Below are 22,826 nucleotides of genomic sequence, written 5' to 3' on the forward strand. Positions count from 1 at the left end.
CAGCATCTTTCTCGTTCTTTGCAACCCACACTCGTTAACAAACCTCGCCCAAGTCACTCGCTTGACCACTGTCCTTCACTCCAGCAAAACTTTGCATTCGCTCTTCCGGAACTCACTCTTTAAAGTCCCAAAACAAACAAACAATTCATTCAAGATGTACTCATTCAACACCGCCGCTCTCGTTGCCCTTGCTGGCTTCGCCGCCGTTGAGGCCGCCATTGTCTCTCCCGCTCCTCAGCCTACCATCGTCAAGAACGGCACCGTCACCATCACCAGTGTGTACGATGTCTACACCACTGTCTGCGCTGGTCCTACCAGCTTCCACCTTGGAGGCAAGGACTACGTCGTCACTGAGCCTTGCACTCTGACCATCACTGACTGCCCTTGCACCGTCACTGAGACTCACCCCGCTGGCCCTACCTGGATCCCTGGCAAGCCCTACCACCCTGCTCCCCCCAAGCCTGAGCACCCCTCCAAGCCCGAGCACCCCGTGGTTACCGCCAAGACCACCGGCCCTCAGGCTCCCGAGGCTACCAAGCCTGCCAAGGGTACGGATGTCCCCGAGACTCCCGTCGTTGTTGCCGGCGCTGGTGCTGTTCAGGTCGGTCTCGGTCTGGCTGCCATGCTCGGTCTCATTGCTCTGTAAGCTCGCAAAGACAAAAACAAACTCTCTCGAGAGTATCTTCGGTCTCAGAAAACGATCAGTCAAACCGCACCTGCTCGTCAGCTTCCCAACTTCCATCTGAGACTGGCATATCTTCACGGGCTCACAACGCTATGATTCATTACGAGCGCTCAACGAAAACTTCACTTCGCTTCTCATCACCAACGTATTAATGACAACCTTTTTTGACTTCTTTGGGCCATCATGCACTCGCATTTAGACCGTTGAAGAGTGGGCACTCTTGTTGCTCCCATCCCTTTGTTCAAACACCACACTCATGTCTCAGACACTAGAAGCTTGGGTGTGGCTTGACCAAGGGAGGGATGAGGAAGAGAGACCATCTGTTCAGGGGCTTCGAGCTGGTGATCTTCTTTGTGAATCCCATCCCCCACTAAAAGGGTTTCCGGGGGTTGGGTAAATCACAATGAAGGGGATTTCTTTTGTTCTTTTGGGACTTTTTGATAGAAGGGGAGCTTCGGAAGGCATTTGCATTGCTAGGAGATGATTTTTATCGTTGGTATAATATGAATACGTATAGTACTCAACGTAATTTATCATTATGCTCATTAAACCTGCGTCCGATATTCTGTATATTGTCAATGTGCCCCGCTCGTACCTGATATGATATGATATTCAAAAGATAGCATAATAGTCCAGACTAGAAATAACACCCCTGCTCCAAACCAAAAAGAAACATAGATCGGTGATGATATGCTGCTGCATGCAAGCCTCAAGCTAGCTCTGCGGGCCCTGACTTTTCTTCGTGGCGGCGAGGATGATTATGGGTGCCATCGTCTAGTTCCGCAAAATGCTCCCGCTCATCGTATGGAGTCCGTGAGCTATCGTAGGGGTTCTGATCTGAGAACTCGGTGTAATGATCAGGCCTACTGTTGCCACGGTAGACAGGTCCTGCATGACCAAGACCTGACTGATTCGAATCTAGTCGCTGAGGTTGTCCAGGGGGTACCAGACCGCCGCTTCTCTGCGGATGCATGTTGCCCATATTTGAAGAGGGTGTGCCGTGGCCATAGACAGGTGGTGAAGATAGGTCCGGGGCAAACCCGCGCTGGTCATTGCTCACGGCAGGCGGGAGAAGGGGTCCCACAGGCGGTACTGCTGAGGATTCAGACCCTGTAGGGGTTGGCGTTTGAAGACTTCCTGGGGAGCTAGTTCCGAAGTTTTGCATAGAGTGTCTTGCCATCTTCATGGAGGTCTTCTGAGATAACTTCTCAACCAGTGTTCCGTGTGACTTCTTAATAGTCTTCTTGACAAACCCTACCATGAGCATGTTACAGCGCATATCAACATCCTCACGGAGATAAAGACCCGTAGTAGGCGCACCGAGACCAAGCTCAACAGGCTGCGGGCGCTCTCCTGGCATCGTGCCACCTACAGACCAACGCCCACGGAGATCAAGCCCCATAGGAGCGTAGCTGTGCGTCTGCAGACCATCAGGAGAGTCGAAGAAGGCCGCGGTGTAAGAGACCTGTCCGGAGACAAGACCACCGGGGAGGTAGTCGATACGATCCGTCATGGAGTACCATACACACTTCTTCTCATCGTCCGGGGCGTGTGGCGGAGGAGGGATTTGGTGGCGTTCTATAATGAGGGGATTCAGGTCGATCATGGCGAGATGATCGTGGAGAAACTCGACTACATGCTCTCGGGATATGTCTAAGGGCAAGGGTGTGATAGTTGTGAATGTTGACCGTGTCATGGTTTTCGTGATGGTTGTGATCGACACAATATTACACGTATTTTTTCTAGTTGGTGCAGTATAACTAACTGCCGGCCGGGTGAGAGTGAGATGAGGAAATGCTGAGTAATGAATGAATGAATGAATGAATGGTGATGAAGTTGAGGAGTGATGATGATCGAAGAATATGTACGGAACGAAAAAAAGGGTCCGAGATTCCAAGTTTTGGTTTATGGGAAAAACGTTGGCGATCTCTTTATTTGTTGTTGAAGATTTATGATGACGGAGGTTGATTCACTCTTACCAAGAATTTATTGTATCCAATCCAATCCAATGGAACCCATGTTAACTCATGGCAGGTACGACACTACTACGTTACTTGCCCATCTCCTGCTGAAAATGCGATCCTTCAGCCCCAGCTGTGGAAGGCACGGCAGTAAGCCACAAAATTCAGCAGGTGCCCAGTCTATAGAACCTTCCTTGGCCGAAGAAGCTCGGGAGTGTTGTATTCGCTTGCCACTAGCTCGAGCTCATCTTGATCTGATCTCATCTAATGCATCTCAGCCATCTTCAGTGAGTTATCAAGTTAACAGCAATTGATCAAAATATCTAAATATTCACGGAGAATATAAATAGCTTCACTTGTTTCAAATATCAACATAAAACATCAAATCAATTACAAATTCACGCTGTCACTTGACACGTCTCACCAAGAAGCACCTCGCTTGGTCCGTGAGATTTTAGCATATTATGCTATGACGGGGTAAGAAAAAAACCCCCAATACCTTCAAACATGTCCATAACATTGCCGAAGCAGAGTCTTGATGTAACATGGAATAAATCTGGAAATATTCTGGAATTCTTGAGATGGACTTCGATCTTCAAAGATCTTCTCCTCGAACCCCCTATTCGCCTGGTTCCTAATATATTCGAAACCTCAAACTGTTTCTCCTCACCGAAATACTTACAGTTCATCACTAGTGTGCCGTCTTTCCCGCGTGCCATAAACTCGGGTCCCAGAATAACTCACCGTGATCCTCAAGGGGCAATTGTCCTCTTACAAGGCCGTCTTGTTCCCGTCGCAAAACTCTTCAGCAAGCCAAGGATGTTAACAAAGTATCGCCGATGTATTCTTTACATGCCTTTACAAAAGACATGTAGATGCAGGGGCATCATTAATACTGACTCTATCAATGGAGTACAGATGTGTATCTAGCACGCCAGTAGGGCATCATCTCGTCAAACAACCACCTCGCCTCGCCTCCTCCACTAAATCTCTCTACACCATCTTGCCAATACCGCGTTCAGCTTCACCGCTGCTGGGATCTCCTCCAGTGCGACATCGACTTTCCACATCTTGCCCTCCAGTCCACCATGTCCTAGGTTACGGGCGCCACCAATACCGGCTGGCACAAGCAATCCTAGGGAGATCAACCGTTCCCATGCGATACCAGCCACGCCCCGGCTCCAGACTCGTATGCCTCCACCTACAGCGAGCATACCTGCCGCTGCCGAGTGCACTCGCTGTTTGCCCATCAAGGAACTGTACTCATCGTACGCCATCGCCAGGTTGACCGTGTCCGTGTGTGCGACAATGTCCAATCGCGCTGCAGCAATAAGGAGACCCAGGTCCAGCTCAGACAGTGTAGACAGCAGGTGAAGCCTGGAATCAGGGGGTGTCAAGGATTCAATATCTCCTTGCACAGAAGGTATCTTGAGTGTGACATCGTTAGCTGAGAGAGCCGACAGAGGCAAGATCCATTCGGTAAGGAATGCCGAAGTCGACTTAGTTGTGTAATAGTGATACTGAAGCAAGTCCTGGAAGGATCGCTCTCTGTATAGGCCCTGGGCTGGGTGTTAGTATCCGACGCCAACATATACGTGCTTTGACTTACCTCTATCTTTTGGCTCCAATACTGCTGGAACTCGGCATGTCCTTCAAGATAGGTATTGATGCCCTCCTTTTCAGCCTCGTCACTATCCACAATCAAACCCTGTCTGCAAACCTGCCAGTAGGCTGGAAGATTCCTGGGTAGAGACAGATAGATGTAACGATGACTGAATCGACTCTTGACTCGCTTCTCCAACATCTCAACAACATCCAGCCGAGTCGTACAGCCAATTACGGCGATGGGCGCCTTTCGTGATTGTGCAATATCAAACAAGTTGTACAATAGTGTTTGTCGAGGGTGGGATGCAAACATGTCGAATTCGTCAATCATAAACACAATCGATTGCGACGTGACACCTTCGTCTGTACCGATAATTTCAGACGGATGTGACAGAAGAGCCAGTAACGACGCCATGGTGTCGGCATAGTTTGTCTACATTGTCAGTAAAGCAAATCCAAGAGGTGTGGAGGACTCACTCTGGTCACCAAGTCATCTTCAACCTGCATCTCCTTGCCCAGCTGTCGCCAAATTTCTTTGAGCGCAAGCTTGTCGTCTGTATGAATAAAGCCATTGAGCCTCACGACGTGGAAGTCGTTCTTATGCTCCTGAGATACATCCGAGATAACCTTTTCTAATAACTGAGATGTAAAGTTAGCTTTCGGTTCATCCCGAGAACAGTCAGCTTACTGTAGTCTTTCCACAGCCTCTCGCTCCAATGACGAGCATTGAATTTCCTTCACCAGCAACAACCGTTTGTTCCACAAGTTGGTAAACCTTCTCCTCAGCCTCCAGCTGGCCAGGCAACTGTAAACGTCTTCTTCCAGTACATCGGTCCAGAAGAACTCTTTGTAATGATCGCACATGTTGTTCCAAATTGGCAATATCAGGTACATCCGCTGCAATCTTGATGGCTGGAACCTCTACACCTGCAGTCTTTTTTGGCGTCTTAAGTATGTCCTCTTGAGTACATGACTTGCAAAGCCAATCGCCTTCAGGGATATCAGGCACTCCGTAACATTCTTGATGAACCGCAAAATCGCACATATCGCATAGAATGATTTGATTCGGAGGTTGAGAGTGTGGCTTGATACAAATTGCGCACACAAGCTCGTCTGCTTCAGAGTTGGCCGCCTTGCGTGGTGTCTTGGCCTTCTTCGGCAGGTCCTCGAAGAAAACCTCTCCGTTTCGATCTTGGCCCGCTCCAAAACTAACATTTTTCGGTGGTCGTCCTCGCGGTCTGCCTTTCTTCGTAGGAGTCAGAATTCCCTTTGGCGTAGGTTTCGATACCGACAGATTTCCATTTGTTGTGGCCAACTCGTCGGCGGATTCTTGCGCTTGAGTGGCTTCGCGATTCTCTTCATCCCCTTCTTGCACCTTCTTTTTTCGTGGTCTGCCTCTGGGTCCCGGTGGTTTCTTGGCTGTCGTGGTTCTCGGCCGCCCTGGGCCTACCTTTTTGGGGAGAGGAGCAGGACGGTGCGCATCTTGAGTGTCCCATATTGTTCCCTTCAAAGCAGATAGTTTGATCGCTGGTCGAAACTTGGGTGTTGCGGAAGCTGGTGATGGTGCCTGCGATGAAGCTTGCGACGGTGCTTGCGACGGTGGAGCTGCAGGTTGCGGGTTGGAGTTCGGCGCCACAAGATTGTTGTTCACCGGTGGCCAGGCGTTTTGACTGGATACGACAGAAGGATATGCTGAGTTGATGGCATTGAGAGCTTTCGGAGTGGAGGGTGATCCCTGTGCAAGTTCTTCGAGTCTTCGTTTCTTGAGAGTCGCAGGAGTTGGGACAGGATCGTCTTGAAAATGATTTCTCTTTCGAGCGCTTGCGTCGGGGGTAGGAGAGGCCATCGTAGCCGAGTGGTTGACAGATGATACCGTCAAATCGTTTCCGTATCGAAATCTAACATTGCATCATCTCAAACTTTGTTTTGTTGCCCATTGACATTATGGGTTGCGCTAAGTTACCAGGCCAAGTCAAGGGGGAGACGCGTTTGACGCGTCGACATGAGAATTAAGCGCTTGAATGGAGCCAAGTCACGAGACTCGGAGAATATGCACAATGGCCCACTTTACCAGCCCTACCAGATACCGTTTGGGTTTGAGTTTCCTAACTGGGTTGCATTCTTCAAAGACAATGGATGTTGGTCCGTAATTCGAGTCCAGGATCATTGCATTTGCATACAGTGACTCGGTCTATTTATATGTTTCAGCCGCCAATGACTCGACTTGGCTGCATCTGACCGCGAGGAGACAAGCATCCTTATTTCAAGCATCAGACCACCTCAACCTCTCATCTCTGCGATTACGGAGGGTATTTATACTGCGCCTTGAAGTTAAAGCTTCTCCGAACGTTCTCTATCAACAGAGTTCGTCCCGGGTAGAACCAGGCTTAAAAGCATGATTGCATGTCAATCAGACCATAAAGACATAACGTGTGGCTGAACGCAAAAGGCCTCTGCGTGGTAAGCAAAACCATCAAGGACCCATCACCAGTGTTACAACCAGTCAGCGCCACGAAAAATATACCCCAAAAGAGCAAAGGAACGAAAAATGACCACCAATACAAAACGAAACATCCCGGGAACTTTGGTTCAGCCGTTCCATTTAATAGTAACGTCTCCACTGACACTCTCCAGCCTTGTGGATCACCATACTCGCCAAGCTTTAACGGTGTCTCTAAAAACAGATCACCTGGCGAATCATAGAGTCCAAGTCGTATTAGTGAGCCGTTTAGATGTGCCGTGTCTTCAGCTCGTTACCACTTAATATTGTTGGGGGCTAAGATTGGCTCTCTCACGTAAGCTTCTGATGCTACTCTACCGTGGGAATTGTTCAATCAGAGACATTTCAGCGTGAGCTAACCGAGTCCGGTTCGATGTTGTGTCTGCACTAGTTGGTAGTACTTGGTTAAATTCTCTTATCAAGCCATTTCAATGTGGTTCTTGCAACGGCTAAGGTCCTTGTTAATATCAAGTTGCATTGCAGCTACTCAGCTGGATGAGTCCATGCATTTGTGGCTCTGATCAGCGATTGAAGCTATCATTAAGGCCTGGAATCCCTGTCATCCCCTCAGACCCGAATACTCGGTCAGGTCTACATAACTAGGGTTACATCCTGTCCTAGGAAATCACTGTAGACTGTATTGTCATCTTGGTGTCAGTAGTCTATTTGAAGGTGTGTACAATGGCCGTATTAGATGTGAAGAGCTGTTCCATCTACGTGATGTTATGATACACCTGCAACGACAATGCTAACTTTTAATAAGGAAGATTATTTCTCTAAAAATGCCGAGAGAAGAGCATCACGAGAGCGCGACAGCAGCCGAAAAGCTCGCTCTCATCAAAAGTCCTCTTATAGCTTCTGACTCTAGCATCGATGGTCTTCCAACCAGGAGTCCTACGGCCCCTGATCTGAGCCTCTTCGGCAACAGATACGAGGATGATTGCCCACAGTTTCAAAAGGTCTCCAACATGTTGCATCTTTCGAGGAATTTCTGTTGACATGGAAACAGCACGAAGATGCAAGTCTACTCGAGCTTTTCTACGATCTCTTCTTCGCCGCCAATTACACCGTTTTCTGCGAAACACAAGGTGTTAACAGTCATGAGCGCTTCAAAGCCTATGTTGGATACTTCAGGTAGGAATGGGAAGAGATTGAGTATGATGAAGAGGCTAATAAACGAATAGTATTCTGTGGATCACATGGCTTACAACCAGTCTGTACGATGTTCGATTCGTAACAGACAGTCTTTTCGGTATGCCAGTTCGAAAACCTCCATAACTTACACTAACCGAGATAGAACGTGCGGCTCGAGGTGTTCATCTCGGAGTCATGGTTGGATTCGCCGTCGTTGCTCCCAAGTTCACGCCACACGATCAAAACATGAAGACCATGAGAACAATGTGTATGTCCCTCAACCCCAACCTACCCCTGAATTTATACCTAACACCCTCTAGCCATCATCCTCATGGTCTCCCGCCTATGCTTGGCCGTCGAATACGGAAGTATCCTCTGGCACGTTCGAAAGTACAAGAAGCAGGTCTTGCCAATGATGCTTCAAATTGGCTTGAACTTTGCCCTCGCCATGATCTATCTCGGCATCACGTTCCGTTTTACCGATCATAATAGCAACGTCTTCATGACGTGGTACGTCCTCGCCGGTGTAGAGCTAATCCTCACTTTCGCCATTGCGTACATCTTCCCGGTCTTGAGCTTCCAGGGGACGCATTTGATGAAGCGTATTGGCCTGTTGACTGTCATCATTGTTGGCGATGGAATCATTACTATTTCAAAGAGCGTTGTCACTATTGTTGAAAGCCCTGATGCGTGGAGTAAGTCTTTGCTAGTTGTATGTCCTTGAGTAAGGACTTCTTCTAACACATTAGCAGATGCTCAAACGATTGGCATTGTCACCGCCGCAGCGACAACCATTTATGCCGTCTTCCTCATCTACTTCGACTGGATGAAGAATCCTTATCTGCCCAAGTTCCGCCAGCAGCTCTGGACCCTGCTTCACTATCCTCTCCATCTTGCACTCTGCCTCTTCATCCAGGGTTTTACCCAGCTCGTCATCTGGACCAAGATCTTCGATGTCTTCAAGCACCTTAACTCGAGCTCAGTACTCCTGGATAACACTAGTCTTATGGCCAAGGCAACAACTAAGATGATCGTGGATGAGCTGCAGAAAGTTGTTACCAAATTCTTCGAGACTTACACACCTCAGTATATCACGACCTTGAACACAGCCGACACTGCTTTGAAGAATATTTCAACCATCAACGATACCTTCTGGCCTCAACTTATGAAGTACTATGATACAGAGCAGGATAAGGATTATCCCGATCAGAACGACTATCAGACCTTCTACGACGCTATGATTGGACTTATGAGTGCCATGGAGAACGCTTTGCTTGAGACCTTCAAGATCAACCTTGCGAAGGAAGTGGATGATGAGAACAAGAGTAAAGGTATTCAGCAGACAGATTCTGGTTTCGAGTCTGAACTCAACGACAAAATGTGGATTCGCTTCCAACTTATCGTAAGTCAGCACTTTCTCATCATTCTGATATTCAACCTCAATTGCTAACTTATGATGCAGTTTAACTATACCTACATCGCCGCTGGCATCTCCCTAATACTCATGGTAACTCTCGCCGTCATCTCACGCACTAAACCCTGGAGCAAATGGGCCATTACCCGTCACATCATCTTCACTTTGCTAGGCCTCGGCACAAGTCTTGTCGCATTGATAAGATACAGTGCAACACGATCCGCCGAATACCAGCAGAGTTCTTGGATGCTTCCTACAATTACTATTGTCTGGCTCGTTGTTCTCGTATTGACTCATATTCGCAACCCGCCGCCTTTGTTCTTCAAGGGCAGTCAATCTTTCTGGAGCAGAAGGAAGAATAATCAGCAAACTTATGACTATGTCATGCCTGCAGAGGGACAGATGGTCTATAAAGGAGCACCAAACACCCAAGTCAGGTCTTCCGTCTAGATAACTCAGTGATTCTTGGAGAGCGATGTGTGTTTGGAGCAACATCTATCCGATCCAGGGGAGTCGGAGTTTGGAATCAAACCGGAAGAATTTCATAAGCTATCAATATAGACTCAAAGAATCAGAATAAACTGGAGAATTCTATAGAGAAGACTATCATCACTCGATACCTTCAATCAATGCAAATATTCAAAATGGGAGCACTAAATAAGAGTGGTATTACCAACTCGATTACAAATTACGTGTCCCGTCTTGCTATTGATTGTATTACTCGATTCATCATTAAGCCAATACAAGAATAAAGCAGTATACACAAGTCAGAGGAACAGGAGTTGAGGCCGACGATACTCCAAACCAACAACCTTTCCATGCCCAAGGCATGGTCGCTTACTCTTCCAGGTTTCCTTCCCACGGTGATTCGAATCACACTGGCACTAATCTAGATGCACCCTTCCTGCGTCCATGGTAAACACAGGTACCGGTTCCACCGCTGACATGTTTCTCGTTGGTCGGGCACATTGGGCTGCTGGGGAGATGTTCCGGTAGCTGAAATTCAAAAGGAATTCGTTCTTGAAAAAAACTCCTGCGAACGGGGTTCTTGGGCATCTTTTCCCACCACTCGTATGTGTCAGCGACGATGCTCTGGTGACGAACCGTTTGTAAAGAGTTCCTTCTTGACGAAGGGCCCATTTGGTCGTCTTCTGTTGGAGGAACGGTCTCAGTGAAGAATGAACGTGGCCGGCCGCTCGTAGTGTCTTCGGCCAGAGGTGGTGTCTTTATTCGTCTTGCCTCCTGGAAAAGGAAAACAGTTAGTATCTGGCGATGCCAAGATCGCCTCATAGGAACATACCCCTCCAGGAAACTGGCCATTAACATAGTTGACATTTACTGCTTGAATATTAGCATCGGTTTCTCAGATGTCTTATATGCTGTAAATAACATACAAGAAGTATAACTTGAGACTGCTGAGGGAGGAGGAGTCTCACCTTTAAGTATCTCCCTGACAGAGCTGGTTACGCTGCTGGAAGAATCTGCTGATTCCTTGCGGGCCCATGGTGCCCTGCCAAAGAGTCTTCTTCGGAGCTTGGGTTTCACTACATCGTCTTTGAGACAGGAATCTGTTTTAGTGATTTGGAGCATGCTTGAGTAGTTCCCTGCGCCATCCATTGTCGCACATTGATGGACATGTTGTGGGATAGCTGGACACATTGGTTCCTTGTCAAGATTAGCGTCGATCCATTTGTTTGACTACGAAAAGAACTTACCTCTCTGCGAGCCTTCAATTTCAGCTTTGATTCGAGACTCTTCTTTGCTTTGACATAAAAGCCCATGGAACTCGGGGGCGAAGAGGGAGGAGTACTCAGCCGCACGTTTGTGCCAGAGTTATTCATTGGCGAGATCGAGTCTGTGCTGTTCTTGCTGGGGGGGATATCGCTGGAATCTGGAAACTGAGCTGAGAAGCGCGTGACGGCAGGATGCTGTAAAGAGAAAACGTGCGCCGATTCCGACACAAAGGGACTGGAAGGTGGTCTTGGCTGCGTTGGTTCAAAACCCTGGAAGTTAAGTGGCGCTGAAAGGGATGTTAAAGGAGATGCGAATGAGAGGTCTCGAACGTCTGATTCACTGGCGGACTTTGTCAAGCGATTCCTCCACTTGAAGAAGCTTTTCCTAGAAGTGCTCTTCCGTGGTACCATAAGTTGGCGTTCTGCCCAGTATCCTTGAGGGAACCAGACCTACTCGAACCCGTCGCGAGGAGGCCGTGGAGGATCAACGCCGAAACTTGAGGATGATGCAGATTGTCGATATGTCGGTCGAGGCGTAGTACTATTCGAAGGTAGAGGAGCCGAGAACATATTCTCCGGCATTGAAGGAAGGCTCGGGTGGTGTTTCATTAGGTTTTCATATTTTGGTTTGGATGCCGTAAACGCCGCGGGAGATGCGGGCGTTCCATGAGGAACACTGAAGTAACTAGAGCTGTCAGTATAACTGTTGGGAGTCTCATGTTGCGGTATCGTACTTGGGCTCGTTCATATTATAACGACTTGTTGGCAACGATGGGTCTGAACGAGACTGCGCCGGCATGTTAAATTTGGAGTAGCACTGTTCGGGCGAGGTCGCCCTTCGGTCAAGATGATAGACTTAACTTCGGGGCGACAATGTTGTGGTAAAACGGATTGATGCTAGAAAAGAATTCTATAATGGCTTGAAACAGCAACTAGGGGGTTGAGATAGAGAACATAGCACATATATCGTAGGATAGTGAGGAGCGTTGGTCCATAGGGAGAAACTTAGGAGGATGTAGGATCAGAGTATCAGATTGTGAGAAGGAGTTCCGCTACCTTCTAGAGGTGCATCGCAGTCGCTGTCACTGCTCCTTCCACATGCTGTGAATGGCGGGCTCATGGCAGCCCAATTGGGTAACAAGAACGCTCACTGATGTAAGGGAAGGCACGTAGCAGTGGCGGAAAGTGCACGATAATATTTATCAAGGAACAAAGATCGAACAAAAGAATCATATAATTGGTATCGAGATGGGCTTCTTGTCTCCAACAGACTCAATTCTATCTCCACTCAAGTCGAACCAGCTTGAAACCATTTTAATACGCCATACGCCAAATTTGTCTTGATTCATTAGAAAGCCATCGATCGATAACATCAGTCCCATTAGTCAATGAGCATAGTGTCATCACCGTCCAACGCTGGGCCTTGGGGCTCCAGCGGCACACCACGGCCTCGTCCAGCCAACAACTCTCTCCTCACCTCAGGTCCGATAGCTGGGTGACCATGTGTGAGGAGAAGATCCAGAAGGGCCTCACGCTGATCTTCTGTGACATCGCCCTTATAACGCTGAGCAAATGCGAGCAGACTCTGGTGCCAGATAACGGGCAGCTTTGTTCTGGCATCTCCCTCGGCCAAACCTGACATAGCGTCGCCAACCTGAACAGAGGCAGGGTCGACACTGCGGAATCGCAGAAAGTGGAAAACCAGGGCATCAATAACCTGGAAAGGGAGAGCATACTTCTTCTCAAGGAGGGCCTTGATGAAGATATTGGTGGCACCTCCACCCTCGGTTCCATGAGACGCCTCCTGGGCGGCAATATCGCATAGACCCTTCAGAGCCGCAGCAGAGTGAAGGACAGGGATGGAAATTCTAGTCAAGACGGCGGAAATAATATGAGCCTCGCGGAGGGTGCATGTTCCACTGCCAACTAGAGGGAACAAGAACCCCTTGAAGAAAGCAGCAGGCTTATAAAGAGCCTTCTTGAGCGAGTTGAACAAGTGGACGTTGAGCTTCTTGGTTTCGTAGATATCTTCGCGAACGCGGTCGAGGATAACCATTTCCAGGAATCGCTGAACGACGTGGGGCTTGCTGGAAACGAAAATTCGTGTCGCCTGGTAGCAGGCATTGGTAGACCACTTGTCGGGCTCGGTGACAGCGATGATGTCTTCCCAGTGGGGGATTGTGGGGAGAATCTTGAAAGGCTTTGGCAGAGGTCCGGACTTGTATCGAGAGAGAATTTGGCCAACCCTGTGATCGTTAGCTTATGCTGTCATTTCAGGTTCCAATTGGGAACTTACTTGGTGTAAACCTCGATAACCTTGGGAGGGAGCTCGTATTCGTCCTCATCGGGAGGTCCCAGGTTATTCTCTCGCCTCTCTTGCGCCGCCTCGTGAGCAGCAATCTTCTCCAAGATAAGATCTGCAAGGTTGACGCTCTCGCCTTGCTCCTCTCCTGTTGGCTTCAGATCCCAACCGTGCTTCAATAGGTCATCCTCCTCATCGGGCATGAACTTTCGGTACATGTCAAGGTCATTGGGGTCAACCTCGATCTCTTCCACAACTTCATCATCCTCGCCCCAAGCCTCATCGTCCTCATAAACCTTGTTCTCCCCCTCAGCCTCGTCGTCAAATCGCGAGTCGTAGCCAAAAGTGTCAATGGTGGGTTTAGCGACAGCCTTGCCAGCATTTTCCTCCTCGGCCAGCTCACGACCTATGCGCAGAATGGTTCTGGAAGCGCGGTCGTCGACAAAGTTTTCCTCCTCATTGTCGCCGCCCTTTGATCGCTTCTTTGAGGGCTTGTTCTTGAGGATGCCAGTGGCTGTGATGTCATCCTCGAGAGGGTTGTGTCGTCGTGTCTGCCGCGAGGCAGAGGGAGTAGTGGCTTTAGGCATTTTGGGCGTCTTGACTTGGAGATGGCACACAATGTGGGCTTGGAGTCGCAGTTTAACTAGGTAGAATTTCAAAATTTTTGCCTTATCGATAAGGACCCCTCTTGCTCGAATTCGCCTAGTGCGTTGTATCGGCTCACAAAGGTGGTTCACGGCTTTCGGTTGAGAAGTTACCTATGAATTGGATATCATTGTAATTCAACCTGAGAAGGCAGAAAAACGCTCTTAGTGAATCGATCTATACATGCTTTTCTTTGTTTTTAGTCACGTATATTATGCCTTGTACCGTGTTATTGCTTGCTTTCTATCTCTTGTCTTCCTTTAGTACATTGTTCTCTTGCTAGTATAAAACGAAGTTGTGTATTTCCTGATTGTGAAATAAGATAGTTCAGAATATGTCAGACATGATACCACTTATGCCTCTGGCTAAGAAATTAGCCAAAACTTCTAACAGCCTTGTCTTGTTCTTGAAAAATATGATAAACCAGGCTGATTTTGCCCCGCCACCATGATGACACAAAAAGAGACCCTTGGAAACTTCTTCAGCATGTGGGTCCAACTGAAAATTCACTTACTGACCACTAAAAATGTCGCCCGGTCCTGCTGAAGCAGCGATGACTTCAGGCCTCTAACCCCAACTACTCTGATGCCCCTCCAAAATCAACACCAACTCTAAAAATTCACTTCAACAACACGTATTGGAGATAATAAGACACAGACAATATGCCAACTGAACTAGAAGAGGTACTTCGTCTAAATACCGTCAGAAGAGTCTTCGGCTAACATATATCAACTGTAGCTCGTGGGCTTCATCGCCAACCCCAACGCTCAGATTCGTCTGCTTGCTGCTGAGAACCTTGTCCCTTACTCATTGTCAGAACCCAGCATCTTCAAAGCCGAGAGGCTTCAACCAGTCAAACATCTCAGTTTCTTGGTTCGGGATCATCCTGTAAGTCGGGCCTGTAAGAATGCAAAGTGTATCTCTGAGACTAACGATATATCAGAAAATTGCCGAACATGCCATCACAATGCTGGTCAACTTATCGAGTGACCAAGAGGTTCTCGAATTTCTTGCCAAAGACGAGAAGTTCCTCGGAATTGTCTTTGATCTTATAGTGGTATGTTCAAAAGTTCAAGAAGCTGGATATCAGTCGCTGACCCGGCGTTTAGAACCCTGAAGAGCCCAATGCCAACTTATTAGCAATGCTTGTTGCCAACCTTTCCAAGTGGGATGGCTTGAAAGATTTTCTCAAGCGAAAGCAAGAACCTCCAAAGGAACTAGGCTCAGATGAGGTTGTCCTCAACCAACTGCTAGATCTGTTCGTCAAGGGACAAGACGGCACATACAACAAGAATGCGGACTTTGACTATCTAGCCTACGTCTTTGCCGATCTCTCCAAGCACGCCGACATTCGAAAGCACTTCCTTGAAGAGCAATCTTATGACAAGGTCATTCCCATTACCAAGCTCAAGGTCTTCACTGAGCACAAGTCCGATATTCGACGAAAGGGTGTTGCGAGCACTATCAAAAACATTGCCTTTGAGGTTTCATCCCATCCTTCATTCTTGTCTGAGGATGAGATCGACATCCTACCTTATATCCTGCTCCCTATCATGGGTAACGAGGAGTACGATGTTGATGAGACGATGGATATGTTGCCTGATCTCCAACTACTACCTCCTGATAAGAAGCGAGACTCAGACAACCAGAATGTGCAGACACATGTTGAGACACTCACACTATTGACAACAACACGAGAAGGACGAGATCTTATGCGTCGTGTCAAGGTTTATCCTGTCATTCGCGAGACACATTCACGAGTCAACGACGAAGGTGTTCAAGAAGCTTGTGAGCGCCTGGTACAGGTATTGGCACGAGATGAAGAAGACGAGGGCAAAGCAGAGAATGATGTTAAGGCCATCAAGGACAAACCCGAGGCTACCAATGGACGGGTGGAAGAGGTCGAGGACGAGGATGACCAACTCGTTGAGGTTTAACCAGATTCTCCAAAGCTAAAATGAATTGGTGTTGTTTGTGCATGGAAAGGAAAAGAAATGCCTTGAATTTGGAAAGGCATCACAGGGTCAAATCAGAGGAAAGGGTCGACACCAGAGGGCTCATTCATATGGATTGGATATTATGAATATAGGTGCTCAATAGTAACGTTATAGACATTGAATGTTTTGCAACAAAACGAGTGTAGTCCGCCATGAACCTGAACCAGGGTATCGTACCCCCAAAATGCTAAGCCCGTGAAAGAATGTCCTGCCGCCCAATATTGATATGTATGCCCATACGCTCCATCATAAACCACAACATTTCAAACGCCATCCTCCGATTTTATCTCACATTAAATCATCTATTTAGAATGGCCCATGTCCTCATCACTTTCCTTAAACATACTCTTCCGGATAGGGCTTGCTGAGGCCTTGGCTGTGATGTAGTCCCGACCAGGAGCCTCGTTCGCACTGGGAGGAGACACTGGTGCAGGGGATACTGGCCCTTCACCAGTAGGTGAATTGGGTGTTGGGTCTGCAGGAGGAGAGGGAAGAATATCCTCCATCATCCCAGGAAGTGGCGGCGAGGGCAAGCTGGCATCGTCGGTCCTTGGACTTACGGGGATGGCCGTATGTCGGAGTGCTAAGGCATCGCCCTCAGAGACGCCAGAAACATCGGATGTTACGCGAGTGGGTTTACCGTCGCTTTCAGTTACACCGGATACATCTGATGTCATGCGATTATGACCTGCTGTGGCAGAGTCGGGTTGCGGCACTTGAGGTCCTGTCGACCTCGAAACGGTGCTCGCATGCTCTCCACCTGTAGAGTAAGAGTTGCTAGAAGGATTTGACATGGAGCGGGGTTTGCTGTCTTTGGCAAAGTGGGAGTACTTTTGGATGATATCGATAGGTGAGAGACCTGTGTCGTGGAGCTCAGGGGGTCGTGAGGTGTCTAAACCTGTCAGTAACTATCATCACTTGAGAATATAGTTGCAACTTACCGGGCATCTCGTGGATCTGTGTATCAGCCACCTCAGCGGGAGAAGCAGGATAAGCAGGAGTATCAGATGGTGACGGCGACAAACCGACGAATCTCGCAGTTGAGGCAACTTCAGTTCCAGGGCTTGTCGGGGTCTCGTCTGTTGTGACTGTAGGGGCCTTTTCATTGTGTTGGCCTCTGATCCACGATCGGATACGTGAGCCTGGATCTTCAGTACCGTAATCGCTTGATCGGTTCTTGAAGATCTTGCGACGGCGCCAGAGGCAGAAGACAACAAGAATACCAGTCACAAACATCAGTCCAAGAACGACTCCAAGAACTGGTGCAACCCAGTTTGGAAGGCCAGAGCCGCCGCTCTTGTTATCGTCATCATCGTTGTTGTCGCCACTGTCGAGTCGAGGTCTTCCTGTAGAGACTGCTTTTGTATAAGGCCAGTATTCTTTGATCTTCTTGGTGTCATATTTAGTGCCGAAGATGTCTTCAAGGGCGGACGTTGACCAGCCATCAGCAGGGGCAGTCGCCGTTGCGCCACCTTTGGCATCACCTCCGATTTCAGAATGAATCTTCTCGTGTACGCCGTAATCACTGTACTCGTCAGGATCATACCCGTTCAACCACTGTCCACTAGAAACGTTAAGGTTCACAATTGGGCCCTTGTCAAGACAGGTAATCGAACTTCCGGCTTGAGTCGTGTAACCACCAAAGACAAGCATTTGGTCAGGGTATGGCATGAAGCACTTGTGTCCAGCGCGAGCATGAAGAGATTTTCCTTCGTTGATCTTGATCCAAGTGAAGGATGGCAAAGAGAGTACCCAGACATCATCACTGAAAGCGTCCAATGGATGGACACCATCAAACCCGCCATAGTAGAAGATGTTGAAGCTTGAACGATCTGAAGCCGTAGCGACAACGGCACATCCTCGAGTTCGTGCGCCTGGGCCATCCTTGGTTTCCTGCTTGTACCACTTCTTGTTGTCTATGTCGTAGACGTCGATTGTCTGCATAAACTCGGGGCTTTGTTTTTCCTGTGATCGCAAAGTGTCAGTATTACTCACACACTGATGTTAGTTTGGAGACGACTTACACTCTCTGTCTCATTTGCGGATTTGCCACTTCGTCCTGCCCATTCAGGATACACAACACCTCCCAGGACAACAAGAATACCCTTCTTGCCCACGGGCACCCAAACAACCTCTGCATTGGCACGTCCCTTGGGGCCCTTCAGAGTTGTGTTGGTCCAAGTTTCGTAGAGTTGTTCCTCCATGTTCAAAGTAATAAGCGTGTCGGAGACATTCGTGGCCTTGTTCTTCGCATCGTTCGTGAAGAATGCTCCATAGGTCGGTGACCTCAGGCCAGAGAAATAGAACGCAAGGTTTTCAGATGGTACATTTGCAGCTCCTCCATAGGCGACGTATCTAGTGACGTCTTTGTCCAGCTTGTCATCAACAAAACTTGGCTTCCATGTCGGCTTGTCCGGTCCATACTGGTATGCCTGATAACCCAAGACTTCATCCTTATCGGGTGCCTGGTACAAGTCGTCGTTTCGCAATAGATCGCCACCGTAAAGAAAGAATTCAGCATCATTACCAAGAAGAGCGCCGTCGACAAAGTTAGGCGCAGCTCCGTTACTGTTTCCTGAGCCGCCCCGAGCCTTTGACATGGCTGGTTTGTCGAGGAGAATCTGTGTCACATTCGTCGTCGTATTAAATGGAGTGCTCAGATTGAAGTTGAGGATAATACCCTCGTTGTTACCTTGGATTGTTAGTTTGTCCAAGATCAATAGACCGGAACGACCAACCTGTGTCAAGTCCCGTAACTGTTTTGCCATCATTCATATATGCTGTCCATTTGATATCACCGCCATCCAGGTACACCATATCCCGAATCATAATTGCTGATTAGACATTAGATAAAGCTTTTGGCTGTATGTGGAGACGATATTCTTACCTCTTGGCTGCTTCCAAATACATATTTCAGTACTGATTTGGCCATCTTGCCAGGCATCAAATTGTGCGACGGCTGGACCTATGACCGCGGCCAGGAATGCCCACGGTGCAGCGTTTCTGAACATCATGACTGCAATCATGAGCTATTCAGAGGGCGTCGCACAGAGCAGGCGTTTGAAAGAAATTAACTGCAAGAAGATGCTAGTGGACCATTGCTTATCCTGTCCTAAAGACTCTCCCAATGGCCCGCAAAGAGACCGAATATCCGCTGGGAGGCAAAGTGCACACAAGTAACAAGGCTACTTCGGGAAGGTAAGCAATCCCTATTGAACAAAGAAACAGCCTCGGCCTAGAATCAAAGATCACTAAAGTGTCCGAGCAGCTCGATGCTTGGTGGGTTTGTGCAATATGCACGCGCAAGGATCAGGGAATTAGACGCCAAGGCAAAATGATTGTAAGATGAGAGAGCAAACGGTACAGAGAGAATCCAAAACGGTCTGTAAGACAGAATACTAAGATGGAAGGCAGGTGTACAGTATTCTCTGTCGAGCAAACGTTCGCCACTGGGACCAGTTGAGATCGGAGGGGATGGGGAATGGGTAGGGCTGAGGGATCAGCTGTTCCTCATGTCCTGACAGCACATTCGTGGGTTGGGGGGTTAAAGAGCCATTGAGCCATATCCATGCCCTTCGGTGGCTGCCCATGCGAATATGGACACCATCTTACTGCGGTGCAGCATGCTCTGCATGCGTTGGCCCCGGTGATGGTTATGCTTCCGAGCTGACACCGTTCTGTAAGGACATTACTTTTGACAAGGATCACTCCCATGTCTCTACTCAGCCTCAATCCTCTGGAGCCTGAATCTCCCGCTAAATGATGGGTAGCTAGGCTGACCGTTGACAATGGTTCATCCACTTCAAGTGTGGAAATTTTCAGAGCGGTAAACATGTGGATATCCTGTTGCTAAGGGCTGACCTCGAGGAGTTTTTGATCTAGGATCGACCTGGGATTGAGCCAGGGTGTAGGCACTGCTCCGAACAGGCCCTTTCAGCTTCTGCACCCGATGGGAAGTACGTTGACTGATGACGGTAGAGGAAATAGATGAACAACCGAGTCAAGATGCAGGCTGTCAAGTTTTCTCAAACAAAGAACCAGTAGCCATGGCTGAAAAGCAGACGAACCAACAGGAGCTGGTTGGTGGTGTTTTGTTTCACAGACTATTAACAGCCACAACCGCTAAGTGGCCCAGGCAGTTGGAATCACGGCGATCTCGCATGAAGTTTCAAGTTGATTGGACCAGTTGGTCGGATTGGATAAGGATAAGGCTCGGAGCAAAGACTTTTGCCTTGTCTTTCTTGTGGTTTTTCTCGTCAGCACCGGATTTCCCTATTGCGACGGAACGCGGACACGGACATGGCCGAACGGAACAACTGGCTCTTTCTGGCAGAGATGTCAGAGTCGCAAGAAGAAAGTGCAAATCCAAAAGTGCCATCCGTTGAAGGACGGGTAAAGAGACTTTGGAGGCTGGGCTTGTCCAGGATTGGACTGACATGGCCGATCTTACCATCCACACCCCTGCCAAAAATAAGCACTGGCACCTGCATGTCGGGGAGGAGACAATGTAACGAGACCACATCTCACCATCGGACCCTCTCTCCGTGAGGCCAAGGAGAGGAGAGCCTCCGTCCATACGGAAAAAGGTATTATTTTTGCTCTGCAAGGATGATCTCTCCATCAACTTATGCGCTGTGCTGGCAACCTAACCATCCACGTCTCTTAGTCCGCTGCATATCGGACGCAACTCATCGAGGCCCCCGCAGCCACGGGGAGTGGCCATGATGAATCAAAAGTCGCGCAGATGTGACTGGCTGTGAGGTTGTGACCAGGCGTGGGGAGGGAGAAATTAACTGTAGGCAACACAGCATCCGGCTTTCGCGATGTTTGGTTATTGAGGTGGGCAGTTGTGAATGAGTGTGGATTTGAGAGAACAAAGAAAAGGTTCAGATGATGATTCATCTGCCAACACGTCAGATCGGCGAAGGACAATATCTGACCCGAGCACCATTGACCCGTGATTGCAATGTTTTGTTGTTGTGGTAGCCTCTCAGTTGAATAAGGCTCGGCATGTGGGCTATAGCGGGGCTCAGGGTCGACCCAGTGGGGACCCCAGCGGGCAGTCAGCTTTTAGCTTAATTATCCTGGTAATCCAACCTTGGCTTTGGTGCATCGATTGACCGACAGACAGACATCTATTCTGTAGTCAGGTACGCGAGAGCCTAGTACAGAATCTGCATTCTTTTTTCTCCGTCTTGTGAAAACCAGGTTTTTTCTTTGATATCTCAGTGTTTTCGGAGACAAAACTCCTGTAATGATCGCCAATGTTAAAACTGATCGTAAATCAGTGACAAGTGACGAAATCGGGAGTCTCCACTCTCTCCCGCTCTCACAGGGCTGGACCGAAGCAAAAACTTCCGCCCTGGATTGGGTTGCTTTGTTTAGACTCCCGCCAATCAGGTCACGAATTGCCCTGAGAATCAGGCTGTGGCGTCTACCTGCCCGCCCGTTTCACTATAAGCCACCCACTAACTCTACTTGGCTTGCTGGTTCCGAGGAAGGGAGCCTCGAACTTCCCGTCTCAACCTCACTCGACGAGTCAACTTCTATTGAGGCCTCTCCACTTTCATCTTTGGCCTCCAACTTCAAAGCACGCATGACTTTGTGTGCCGCACTTGTTCTGCTTTATTGTTCACGCAACATAATCTTACAGCCAATGACTTGCTGAATCACAATGTGACTGGCCAATTTGCACTTTTAATACGGGAAATTCTGAACCCCTCTACACCCAAAATGCTTCCGACATTCTTTGAGATCCGGCTTTCTATGAGCCACAGCATCATTGGCGTACCTTACACATCGAATCGGTGACACTTCTGCTGCATTGTCTATTATTATCACAGACCACTCCGCAAACTTCCTTTCCCATGCCAACGTCACGTCACAGTCTTGCGCGTCAAGCCTTGGCTTTCAGGCTGAAGAACGGAGAACGGAGAACAGAGTATCGTTGGATGAATTTCCGGTCAATCCTGATCCTAAACCATGTCAGATATTCGATCTTGTCTGTCATGTGGTGGCCTCGTTGTCAGCATAACCCTCGTGGGTTGTAATGTGATATTGTCACTTCTCCGCCCCTTCACGGCCCGTAGCTCTGGATCTAAGAGAGTGAGTGCGCGATATTAGAATCTCTCAAAGGCATCAGAACAAGGCCCTTGTCCAAGTGGACCTTCAAAGGTCGTGCTGCTTCCTCAATTGGGGCATATCTTAATGTGTATATCCCTGTCAGACCCTTGTTCTCATCCATGTTCGATGCATGTAAATGCATTGTTGCTCATGCTATGGATCGCTCGAGGTCAGCAAGCTCAGGCGAGGTACCCACAAACTCCTCCAACGCGTTTTAGCTACAGTGTTGTGCTCCCGCTCAATGGATCTTTTGTGATGTTCCTTGCTCTTTGTCTTAAGTCATTTTTACTTCGGTGACCAGACTAGGATCTCTTTAATTTGAGCTGACGCTTGGCTATCGAGTTTGATTACATACAACCTTTTTCACCTGGTGAATCGGCTCTGCTCTTACATCGACCCGCAACTTGGCTCTCCCAGCTGCTCCCCTGCCGTGTCAATACTCTGGGGTGGCTTATCCAAGAGTAAATTAACTCTACTTGTGGATGTCGATGTATGTGGGTTCGAATATCCGCATTGCCGGTTTCTGGTAAGGCACTCTCTGTTGCTCAGCCCCCAACCCAGTCCCAGGTCCTCTATCATATATCTGTGATATTCTTCAAGCTCAATGCATTGACTCGTTTTGTTTGACGTTTTCTAACATCTGAACCAAGAAGAGTTGGACTTTGACGTTCGTTTCAACCACACTCGCTACTAGGTCCAGACGGCTTTGACGCTGGTATCGCTCATT

At 48.5% G+C, this 22,826-nt stretch overlaps 10 protein-coding genes across 10 annotated transcripts; 4 read left to right on the forward strand and 6 right to left on the reverse strand.

Moving 5' to 3' along the window:
- Positions 1-154: 154 nt before the first annotated feature.
- Positions 155-646, forward strand: BKA55DRAFT_540275 (uncharacterized protein; the record flags this gene model as incomplete). Its single annotated transcript, XM_046190240.1, has 1 exon — positions 155-646. One exon carries the CDS (start codon positions 155-157, stop codon positions 644-646), a length of 492 nt encoding a protein of 163 aa, XP_046048650.1.
- Positions 647-1,312: 666 nt separating this feature from the next.
- On the reverse strand, positions 1,313-2,659 carry BKA55DRAFT_388299 (uncharacterized protein). Its single transcript, XM_046185998.1, has one exon. The coding sequence runs from the start codon at positions 2,379-2,381 to the stop codon at positions 1,395-1,397; it is 987 nt and encodes a 328-aa protein (XP_046048651.1). The 5' UTR covers positions 2,382-2,659; the 3' UTR covers positions 1,313-1,394.
- A 970-nt stretch (positions 2,660-3,629) lies between these two features.
- Positions 3,630-6,097, reverse strand: BKA55DRAFT_594714 (origin recognition complex subunit 4 C-terminus-domain-containing protein; the record flags this gene model as incomplete). The annotated part of the gene is made up of 4 exons (XM_046195706.1): positions 3,630-4,205; positions 4,256-4,684; positions 4,729-4,890; positions 4,940-6,097. The coding sequence occupies 4 exons, from the start codon at positions 6,095-6,097 to the stop codon at positions 3,630-3,632; spliced, it is 2,325 nt and encodes a 774-aa protein (XP_046048652.1).
- Positions 6,098-7,533: 1,436 nt separating this feature from the next.
- Positions 7,534-9,749, forward strand: BKA55DRAFT_540278 (uncharacterized protein; the record flags this gene model as incomplete). The annotated part of the gene is made up of 7 exons (XM_046190241.1): positions 7,534-7,710; positions 7,761-7,885; positions 7,936-8,003; positions 8,049-8,153; positions 8,206-8,580; positions 8,638-9,287; positions 9,348-9,749. 7 exons carry the CDS (start codon positions 7,534-7,536, stop codon positions 9,747-9,749), a joined length of 1,902 nt encoding a protein of 633 aa, XP_046048653.1.
- A 270-nt stretch (positions 9,750-10,019) lies between these two features.
- On the reverse strand, positions 10,020-11,679 carry BKA55DRAFT_388381 (uncharacterized protein). Its single transcript, XM_046185999.1, has 4 exons — positions 11,015-11,679; positions 10,736-10,964; positions 10,600-10,637; positions 10,020-10,541 (listed from the first exon to the last, which is right to left on the reverse strand). The coding sequence occupies exons 1-4, from the start codon at positions 11,441-11,443 to the stop codon at positions 10,173-10,175; spliced, it is 1,065 nt and encodes a 354-aa protein (XP_046048654.1). The 5' UTR covers positions 11,444-11,679; the 3' UTR covers positions 10,020-10,172.
- Positions 11,303-11,645, reverse strand: BKA55DRAFT_570188 (uncharacterized protein). The gene has a single exon (XM_046192985.1). It carries the CDS (start codon positions 11,639-11,641, stop codon positions 11,483-11,485), a length of 159 nt encoding a protein of 52 aa, XP_046048655.1. The 5' UTR covers positions 11,642-11,645; the 3' UTR covers positions 11,303-11,482.
- A 734-nt stretch (positions 11,680-12,413) lies between the features above and the next one.
- On the reverse strand, positions 12,414-13,921 carry BKA55DRAFT_594716 (Bystin-domain-containing protein; the record flags this gene model as incomplete). Its single annotated transcript, XM_046195707.1, has 2 exons — positions 12,414-13,278; positions 13,329-13,921. The coding sequence occupies 2 exons, from the start codon at positions 13,919-13,921 to the stop codon at positions 12,414-12,416; spliced, it is 1,458 nt and encodes a 485-aa protein (XP_046048656.1).
- A 451-nt stretch (positions 13,922-14,372) lies between these two features.
- On the forward strand, positions 14,373-16,106 carry BKA55DRAFT_664344 (uncharacterized protein). The gene is made up of 4 exons (XM_046197693.1): positions 14,373-14,662; positions 14,718-14,867; positions 14,923-15,036; positions 15,089-16,106. The coding sequence occupies exons 1-4, from the start codon at positions 14,642-14,644 to the stop codon at positions 15,914-15,916; spliced, it is 1,113 nt and encodes a 370-aa protein (XP_046048657.1). The 5' UTR covers positions 14,373-14,641; the 3' UTR covers positions 15,917-16,106.
- On the reverse strand, positions 16,098-19,244 carry BKA55DRAFT_388386 (uncharacterized protein). The gene is made up of 5 exons (XM_046186000.1): positions 18,864-19,244; positions 18,715-18,810; positions 18,001-18,668; positions 16,918-17,941; positions 16,098-16,868 (listed from the first exon to the last, which is right to left on the reverse strand). The coding sequence occupies exons 1-5, from the start codon at positions 19,000-19,002 to the stop codon at positions 16,279-16,281; spliced, it is 2,517 nt and encodes an 838-aa protein (XP_046048658.1). The 5' UTR covers positions 19,003-19,244; the 3' UTR covers positions 16,098-16,278.
- A 2,557-nt stretch (positions 19,245-21,801) lies between these two features.
- On the forward strand, positions 21,802-22,768 carry BKA55DRAFT_388522 (uncharacterized protein). Its single transcript, XM_046186001.1, has 3 exons — positions 21,802-22,081; positions 22,442-22,625; positions 22,750-22,768. The coding sequence occupies exons 1-2, from the start codon at positions 21,959-21,961 to the stop codon at positions 22,562-22,564; spliced, it is 246 nt and encodes an 81-aa protein (XP_046048659.1). The 5' UTR covers positions 21,802-21,958; the 3' UTR covers positions 22,565-22,625; positions 22,750-22,768.
- Positions 22,769-22,826: the final 58 nt, after the last annotated feature.

Source organism: Fusarium redolens (genome assembly GCF_020744475.1).
Source record: "Fusarium redolens strain MPI-CAGE-AT-0023 chromosome Unknown BKA55scaffold_9, whole genome shotgun sequence".
Lineage (NCBI taxonomy): Eukaryota > Fungi > Ascomycota > Sordariomycetes > Hypocreales > Nectriaceae > Fusarium > Fusarium redolens.

Excerpts from the sequence above, each read along its gene's own strand:
- BKA55DRAFT_388299 (XM_046185998.1), bottom strand. The coding sequence starts at position 2,381 with ATGACACGGTCAACATTCACAACTATCACACCCTTGCCCTTAGACATA.
- BKA55DRAFT_388381 (XM_046185999.1), bottom strand. The coding sequence starts at position 11,443 with ATGGTACCACGGAAGAGCACTTCTAGGAAAAGCTTCTTCAAGTGGAGG. Across the intron at positions 10,965-11,014 it reads AATTGAAGGCTCGCAGAGAG|GAACCAATGTGTCCAGCTAT; the intron begins GTAAGTTCTTTT and ends AATCTTGACAAG. Across the intron at positions 10,638-10,735 it reads TGTCAGGGAGATACTTAAAG|TAAATGTCAACTATGTTAAT; the intron begins GTGAGACTCCTC and ends ATATTCAAGCAG.
- BKA55DRAFT_570188 (XM_046192985.1), bottom strand. The coding sequence starts at position 11,641 with ATGAAACACCACCCGAGCCTTCCTTCAATGCCGGAGAATATGTTCTCG.
- BKA55DRAFT_664344 (XM_046197693.1), top strand. The coding sequence starts at position 14,642 with ATGCCAACTGAACTAGAAGAG. Across the intron at positions 14,663-14,717 it reads TGCCAACTGAACTAGAAGAG|CTCGTGGGCTTCATCGCCAA; the intron begins GTACTTCGTCTA and ends TATCAACTGTAG. Across the intron at positions 15,037-15,088 it reads TTGTCTTTGATCTTATAGTG|AACCCTGAAGAGCCCAATGC; the intron begins GTATGTTCAAAA and ends CCCGGCGTTTAG.
- BKA55DRAFT_388386 (XM_046186000.1), bottom strand. The coding sequence starts at position 19,002 with ATGATTGCAGTCATGATGTTCAGAAACGCTGCACCGTGGGCATTCCTG. Across the intron at positions 18,669-18,714 it reads AGTTACGGGACTTGACACAG|GTAACAACGAGGGTATTATC; the intron begins GTTGGTCGTTCC and ends TAACAATCCAAG. Across the intron at positions 16,869-16,917 it reads ACAGATCCACGAGATGCCCG|ACACCTCACGACCCCCTGAG; the intron begins GTAAGTTGCAAC and ends TGACAGGTTTAG.
- BKA55DRAFT_388522 (XM_046186001.1), top strand. The coding sequence starts at position 21,959 with ATGTCAGATATTCGATCTTGTCTGTCATGTGGTGGCCTCGTTGTCAGC. Across the intron at positions 22,082-22,441 it reads GTAGCTCTGGATCTAAGAGA|TTTGATTACATACAACCTTT; the intron begins GTGAGTGCGCGA and ends TTGGCTATCGAG.